Here is an 8,270-nt window from a genome sequence, read left to right as displayed (position 1 = left end):
TTATTGGATCCCCGCTGATCACTGGGCTGGGACAGTGGGGGCGGGGCGCGCGGACTCACATACCCCGTGGCGTCCAGGAACTCTTGGCCGCCGGGCTCCACGCACAGAGGCAGCTCCGGGGCGCCCTCCAGGCCCTGCGCGCGCTGCATGTCCGTCAGGGTGCAGAAGGCGGCCACTCTCTGGTCTGGGAGGGACGGAGAGAGGGGGTTAGCTATAGCCCCACCGTTCCGTGTGGAAAGGAACTTAAAACCTCCCTTCACCCCCATCAGTTCACAAAACAAAGCAAACAAACCCAGGCAAGCTGACCACCAGGAAGCACTTGGACCGGCCGAATGGCCCATGCACACAGCCTGACGCCAGCAGGCCCAGGCGGAGCCGACGGCTCCACTTTCTGCACCCGACGGATACGGGCCCATGCAGACGTGCACACGGGGATGCAAGGACAGGTCACGGACGCCCGGAGCCCGCCCCGCCAGTCACCTAGGTAGGGCGCGTGGTGATAGAGCAGCGCGAGCTCCTCGTCCGCGTCCAGGCCTGAAATAAGATCCAGAGTTTCCCCGTGAGGAAGCCGCTCCGGCTCTGGGCCCTGAGCCTCGGGGCCCCGTCAGGTCCCAGCGACAGGGGCTGCGAGGTACAGCCGTGTGTGTGTGTGTGTGTGTGTGTGTGTGTGTGTGCGTGCATGCTCTGTTACCCAGGACTAGCTGAGAGCTGGCCTCATGCAGTGCCCAACAGTGTGGTCAGGGCACACATTTCACAGAAGCTCCTGGGTTTGCTTACATACCCGTCCATGGCCCTGGCCAGTGCTGCTCAGTGGTTAGAGCGCCAGCCCGTGGACTGAAGAGTCCCGGGTTCGTTCCGGTCAAGGGCACGTACCTCAGTTGCAGGCTTGATCCCCGGCCCCGGCTGGGGTGCCTGCGGGAGGCAATCAGTTGATGTGTCTCTCACATCGATGTTTCTCTCTCTCTCTCTCCCTCCCTTCCACTCTTTCTAGAAAAATAAAGTAAAATGACTTGCTCCGTGAAGGCAGACAGTGGTGGTGACGGATGAGCTGCATCACCTCCCCAGGAACCTGCGGAGGGAGCGGCGAGGGCGCGGCCGCCACCTGGCCAGCAGCACCACCTGTCTCGCCCAGGCCCAGGGGCCCCTTCTCTTCTGGGCACCAGCAGTTTCCCAGTCAGCGATGCCCCCAGGCAGGAAGGGAACACAACATCCTCCTGCACTGGCGCCCGCTGGCCCAGCTCCGGGGGCTGAGCACAGGCCAGAGGTGCTGATGGCAGGTCCTGCTTCCCGGCAAGGCGAGTGAGAGTCTCCCGCCCACCCCGCCTCTGTCCTCGGTGCCAGCAGGCGCGCGCCTCGACAGCGGGCATCGGGGACATGGCAGGTGTGGGAGGCGGTGGGGGCGGCATTTTCAGGATGTGATTAATGGCTGAGAAATGGCACCAGGGTCCCCGTCGGGTGGGCTCTGTGCTTAATTGATCCTATGTCTCTCTCTGGCTGCGGGACGCGTCTTCTAATGAGCTATCTGCCTGCCTGGCTTATGGGGGGGCACGCACTTCACTGCCCGCTAATTGGGAAGGATGGTGGAGGCGGAGGCCGCCAGGGGCACAGGAGGGAGAGGGGGCTGGGGGTGCCCACGAAGGCTGGGCCTCCCGGGAGCTGTGCTGAGTAAGGAGGGATGGGTCTCGCAGGTCTCCAGCCTGGCATCCGCTTCCCGCGTCACACCTGGGGCAGGCGCGTGGCTGTCCTGCAGCCAACACTTCCCGGCTTCTAGGAGGTGCCCGCATTCCGTGACCAGACTTCCCGGACCATCCTGGTCCCAGGGGGATTGTGCCCAGGATGAACTAAGTCGTGATGGGGTCCAGATGAACGGCATCATGTGGGCACTGCCCACTTCCACACGGGACAGGAGCACCAGCAGAGGCGGGCGGGCACGTGGGGGTGGGCAGGTCTGGCTGCCTAACGTCCAAGATGACCCTCCGCTCTGTCATGGCCCGAATAAGGGCACGGTCCACACGAAGGAAAAAGATGTCAAAACCAGATACAGCGTTTCCTCCCTCGTAGAGAGCTCCATCGCGGACCTGTATGCTACGCAACCCCGTGGTGAGTCGCTTGGCGTCTGTCTTTCTCGTACGTGAGGCTGATGGTCCAGCCTCAACATCCGCGTGACGATCTCTTCGCTGACTTCATCTGTGTCCACCTTCATTTACACCAGAGCCACGTCCCTGCCATGAACAGACTGGCTCCGGCGCCACCACCTCCCCGGGGAGAGCGGGGCTGCGGGAGCCGCGGGAGCCGGAGCCAGAGCCCGGCCGGCCACCAGCCTCACAGGGAGGCTCCCCTTCGGATCGGAAAGGCTGGGGAGGCTGGGAGCGAACAGAATGGCACCTGACGGGGCACAGGCGCCGAGCCGCTCTGTGAAGTCGCTCTCCCAGCGCAGCTCCCAGCGGAGGCTGCTCCCCCACAGCCGACTTCCGCGCCGGCAAACACTCAGCAGCGAAGCCATGACTGACACGGAACCAAATGGCACAGACACAGCTGTGAGGAGAGAGGCGTGGGTGGACGGAGTCCCCTAGACAGCTCGGAGGACACAGAGACAGCCGCCCGCACTACACACACACCATATGCTACACACACTACACATGCACACACACCACACATACACACACACTACGCACACACACTACACCCACACACACACCACACTACACCCACACACACCACACGTACACATACACACGCTACACACACACCAACACACCACACGCTGAGCGGGGCTCATGCACACACACCACACACACACACACACACCACACACACACCACACTACACCCACACACACCACACGTACACATACACACGCTACACACACCAACACACCACACGCTACACACACTACACATACACACACTACACCCACACTACACACACAGTCAGCAGGCAATTCCACAGCCACCGAGAGCTGAGGTGGCTGAGTTCCCGGACCCAGAGGGGCTCGGGCGCTGTGGGGAGCGGCAAGGCGAGCCTGGCCCCGCGGGGGAGTGCGCTGAGCAACTGGTCACTCTCGCCCCAGGGACCTGAGACCCCTCTCCCACCACCAGCTTGTCACTGCACCTTCCAAGCCTGTTTTCATTCAAAACAGCTCATCCCTTCAACCGATGCTCAAGGACACACCTCCGTCCTCTTGTGACCTCACTGAGCAGGACTGCACATCCTGGGAGCTTTTCAGGAGCCTCCCCCTCCCCGCTTCCCTGTGGGCCCACAGCCTGTTCCCTTGACCGACTGGAGGTGGGACCCAGTGCATGGATTACTCACAATGCCCACACCTGACATCTGTCCACCTGACAGATGCCAATGGTCTCCCCGAGGGTGACGGGTGATGACTGCGTCGTGGAACACAGTCCGCCGGTTGCATTTAGGAGTTTGGACGGGCAAAGGGCCATGTCTCGCCCCCACCAGACAAAAGAACCGCGCACATAAGACAGACCTGAACTGCTACCGGATGGTTCTGCTCACAGGACGCAGGGCCAGGTGGCCCGGGCCCCACGGGAGGAGCGCAGGGCGGGCAGGGGACGCATCTTCCCCCTTAGACCTGGAAGGCGGCCTTAGCCTTAGACGGTAGCTCTCATGGTAGTGTGGTCATGTCCTCACTTATTCATCACACTGTAATGATGCTGGGCAGTATTTCTCTCCTGGAAGCTGTTTTTCTTTTTTTTTCTTCTTTTGCATAATTTCCAGTAAGCAAGTTTTCAGGAATTAATTAGGTTTCTGGTCAAAGGGTGGGTACATTTTTTGTCATCTTGCCTGAACCGAAGCATGAATCATTTTGTAATCTCTGTAACGACACCGGCGGCAGGCATTCTTCATAGCTTCCCGGAGCCGCTGAATCATTTCGATGTTCGAAAGGTGTGAGCTGGCGGCTCCTGAGCGTGGACACTGACACGTGTGGTTGAACGCTTCTCGAGGAGTCACTCATTCTTCTTCTGTGGACTGCGCGTGCACACACCTAGACCAGTGGTTTTCTATGTTCTAGATATGGAAGCACAGCCTATTTACCTCCAAAATGTATTCCTTTCTTCTTTGCTTGCTTTAATGTCAAGGATTCCAGTACACAATTACAGGACGTCGTCTCAAATGATACCTTTGGTTTCTGGATTTATCCTATTTTCTTATTAATTATTATGGAGCTATTTGGAATAGAGTAGATTTCTTTGTTAAGCTTTGAAGGTATCTCTCAAATCTTTTTATTAGAAACTAGAGGCCTGATGGACGAAATTCATGCAAGGGGCTCGGCCTTCACAGCCCCGTATGTTACAGTAACATTGAAGACTTACAGTAACCTTTAAAATTTTCCAAATGTTTGAAGCTTTGTGCTTGAGTTTAGCTTCTATTTTCCTTACTTAGGCCTCTCCCCATGGCCTTGTGCTCAGAAACGAGGTGTAGGAACACCGAGGCGTGTGGCCTCGGTGAGGCTGATCCGTGGGGGAGGCACGTCTGCTCGGAGTGAAGCTGGACTTCTGGGTCCCGATCTCAACCCAATGGGTAAGGAAATGGAGGTCAAAGAGGAAAACTGACCTGCCCAGTCACAGCCGGTCCTGACCTGGGACACGGGGCGGGATCCTGTGCCCATCTCACTAAGTGACCTGGGCTCTCCGAGGAGGGGTCATTAGCCACAGCGCCAGCCCCTCCTGCTCAGCCCCAACCTCAGAGATGTGTGAGCATCCACAACGTTAGCCCAGACACCCCGGGAACAGAGGTGGTCCCCAAGTTGCCGCCCCGGAGGCCGTGAGTCCTTACCTTCAAACGCCCGAGCAGCGTCCACGAGGTGGGACCAGTCCAGCCCCGTGCCCGTGTCCGGGAGGGGCATCAGGCCGGGGTCTGCGCACTTGGACTTATCCGACAGGGACCCGTCGGAGAACCAGAACTCGTCTAAACAAAACAAACCCAGAGTCAGGCAGATCGCAGTTCAGGGCACACCTGCCCCGTCGAGGGGCTGAGGCAACTTCTTGTTAAAGATCTCCCGCCCTCCTCCCACCCCCCAAAGACACAGCTGGACAATCAGGGGCCTGCAGAAATGCCCCGACCTCCAGACTCGCTCAGAGGTCAGCAGCAGGGACCTGGTACAGGGCCTGGCTCTGAGCCTCGCACAGATGGGCACCTCACGGAGGTTTCTCCCGGGACCGGATTCGCTGGGGACCTCCCCGGAGCTCACCAGGACCAGCTCCTGCTTTCGTCTCTCTAACCGGGGAGTTTAAAAGCGTCCTGGAGTCGCCTAAGCTGCTCACCACAAATCTAGCTGCCTGGGGTGCAGCCACTTTGAAAGGCAGAGAGACGCACTGCGTGTCCCTTAGCAACGGGCGAGAAGGGACAGCATTCTGCGTGCATGGCAGGTCCCGGGGTCGGTCTCCCTTTGTCTGCACAAACTGGCCTTTGACTTTAAACTTCTCCTGAAACTCTCACCTCAGGACTGAGTGGTACTGACGGAGGCCAGGGGCCAGGTGCCCGTGGTCAGGGAGGGAAGGGCACCCTGTCCTGTTGGTGTCACTGGTTACTGGCCCGGGAACCGTGCGCCCGAACGGCCACTGAAGAGGTTTTACCCTGAAACCCCCCCAGCAACGGGCGCCGAGGCCCTGCACCCTGGGCGGAACCACCTGCCCGCCAGGCTTTGCTTTCACGTCTCCAACCTGATGCACCCGCCTCCGTGACTTTGCAGGAAACGCACACGAGTTCTGGCATGAATCGCCCGAAACCCGCTGGCGAGGTATCTGTCTCCGAGGTCAGATTAGGATCTTGTCTCCGGAGAGCAAAGATCCTGAACAGGTTCAAGGCTGGAGCGTCGAAAAGCTAAAAATACCTGCCCCGGAGGCCGGGGCTGTAACAGCTCCGCCTGGAGAACGGTCTAAACCATTTGGTACGTGAAATGGAGCTTCACAGATACATGAAAAAACTGGGGGAGACGGGCTTGCTCCCCTGTAATCTGCACTCTCCTAATTCCACACCTGGGACCAGACCTGGACGAGTCCCCACTAGTGAAAGGTTCTCTTTGAAGATCAGACGCTGCCTGGGAAGGTGCACGCTTTAAAGTGGAAAAGGGCCTGGCTGGTGTGGCTCAGTGGTTGAGCGTCGACCTAGGAGCCAGGAGGTCAGGGTTCGATTCCCGGTCAGGGCACATGGCCAGGTTGCGGCTCGATCCCCAGCAGGGGGCGTGCAGGGCATATAGCTGGGTTGTGGGTTGCCCCTTACACCAAAATGTCTGCAGGTTTGATTCCTCATCAGGGCACATGCCTGGGTTGTTGGTCATACAGGAGGCAACTGCAACTGATCGATGTTTCTCTCTCTCTCTCTCTCTCTCTCTCTCTCTCTCTCTCAACATATTTTCGAGTGAGGATTTAAAAAACAGGTTTAATACAGGTTTTCAAGTTTTCTTCAAAATGGATAGACCTGTATTGCTTAACTTTTTTAGTGTCCACTCTAGGGATTTTATCATATTATAAAGAAGAAAACACACCAGCAAATGCTACAGAGTTTAAGAAGTGACTTCCTAAAACCACCGGAGGAGATCATCCGAGGGCCCGTCCAGGCCCCGGGTCCGAGCCCCCAGCCCCCACTCACTGCGCAAGCTGCCCAGGCCCTGCGGTGGCCGCACATGCTCTCGTCCGAGAGGGTGCGGTACAGCGACCGGCGCGGGGACAGGTTCCCGTAGAAGGAGAACTAGGGTTCAAACACAGGGCAGGAGAACACAGAGTCAGGCAGCTGGAAGCACAGATGAGGTGACAGTAAGTGGGGTCACAGCGCGGAGCCAGCCCGGGGTCGCCCCCAGCACGTGGGTCCCCGGGGGCAAAGGCAGGAGGCCTCCCGGTTCTGTGGGATTTGCGTGCAGGAGGCAGCTGATCCATGATTCTCCTTCATCCATTGATGTTTCTCTCTCTTTCTCCCTCTCCCTTCTTCCCTGAAATCAATAAAAAAAAATACATTTTTTAAAAATCACTGGTACAGCCCTGGCCGGTTTTGTACAGTGGATAGAGCATCGGCCTGCGGACTGAAGGGTCCTGGGTTCGAATCTGCTCAAAGGCATATGCCTGGGTTACAGGCTCGATCTCTGGTGGGGGGGCATGCAGTGCAGGAGGCAGCTGATCAATGATTCTCCCTCATCATGGATGTTTCTATCTCTCTCCCTCTCCCTTCCTCTCTGAAATCAATAAAAACATGCCTACATGTGCATTTTAAAAACAAACCCAAACCTCTCTGATCTTATCGCCTGCTCATTGCAGAAGCCTCCATGAGCACACACGCACACGCACACACGCACACGCACACACACACGCGCCCCCCGCCCCCGGCACTTTTTTTAAAGTTCTTCCTAAAGAAGCAAGTAGTCAAATACTAAGAAAAAAATAAAAGTAAAAATAAAATAAAATCTGGATTTCCAGCTACTTCAGCACACTGACCCACACTCCGTTGACATGAACAACAGCAAGAGCCAGAATGTTGGCATGAAACAAATATAGAAATGCTACTGACACGTGTGGATGCAGCCAGGCGGCTAAAAATACCCCTATTGTACGTGTCCCCTCCATTGTCAGCCCAATTAAAAGTTATGATGTATTCTTATAGAAATATACAAATACATTGATGTTTCTATTTCTCTCTCCCTCTCCCTTCCTCTCTGAAATCAATAAAAATAAGTGTTATTTTTAAGAATCACTGGTACGAAGTCACATAGCGGAGGTTGCCGGAGCCGGTATCTGAGGCCGGGCCCTCGGATTCCAGGCCCCCTGTCCGTGCGGGAAGCTGCCCTTCCCGGCCTCCAGGCTCGCTCTGCTCACTGACAGAGCCAATGGGGAATGGCCAGCCGGCCTGGAGCTGCTGGTAGGATGGTGAGAGATGACGCACGCGGAGGCACTCTGGGCATCCCCAAGTCCCCAACGTAGAGTTTCCTTTTGTTTCCAGAAACTCAGCCCCCCAGAACTGCTCACCTTTCTCCTCCCCTCCTCCGCGAAGGGGCTGTCGGGGAGCATCAGCTTCACAAAGTCCTCCTTCGACAGAACGTGCTGAGTCTCCGAGCCGGCTTCTCCCGCCGCCGTCGGGTGCTGAGCGGCCGGGGACATGAGCTCCATCTCGGCGAACAGCCTGTCGGCGCCAAGGAGAGGGAGGTGAGAAGTGGTGCCCCGCCTTCTGCAAAGCGCCCGCAGCGGGCGTGAGAATGGACATCCCGTGAGCAGACTCAACCACTACGCACGCACCACGCACGGCCCTGGACCACTCAGTCCCGT

The 8,270-nt window shown here is 57.5% G+C and overlaps 1 protein-coding gene across 1 annotated transcript in view; it reads right to left on the bottom strand.

The window, feature by feature from the left end:
* SIPA1L2 (signal-induced proliferation-associated 1 like 2) overlaps positions 1-8,270 on the bottom strand; it is a 52,093-nt gene that overhangs the window by 4,018 nt on the left and 39,805 nt on the right. The window contains exons 16-20 of the mRNA XM_006758645.2: positions 7,974-8,127; positions 6,606-6,708; positions 4,795-4,926; positions 481-534; positions 64-184 (exon numbers count right to left, since the gene is read on the bottom strand). Coding sequence (XP_006758708.1) covers positions 64-184; positions 481-534; positions 4,795-4,926; positions 6,606-6,708; positions 7,974-8,127 — 564 coding nt within the window. The remainder of the gene's footprint in view (positions 1-63; positions 185-480; positions 535-4,794; positions 4,927-6,605; positions 6,709-7,973; positions 8,128-8,270) is intronic.

The sequence above is a fragment of the Myotis davidii genome, unplaced genomic scaffold (genome assembly GCF_000327345.1).
Source record: "Myotis davidii unplaced genomic scaffold, ASM32734v1 scaffold295, whole genome shotgun sequence".
NCBI classification, from domain to species: Eukaryota; Metazoa; Chordata; class Mammalia; order Chiroptera; family Vespertilionidae; genus Myotis; species Myotis davidii.
The sequence above is the reverse complement of the archived record's forward strand: the minus strand, read 5'-3'. Positions and strand labels throughout refer to the sequence as shown.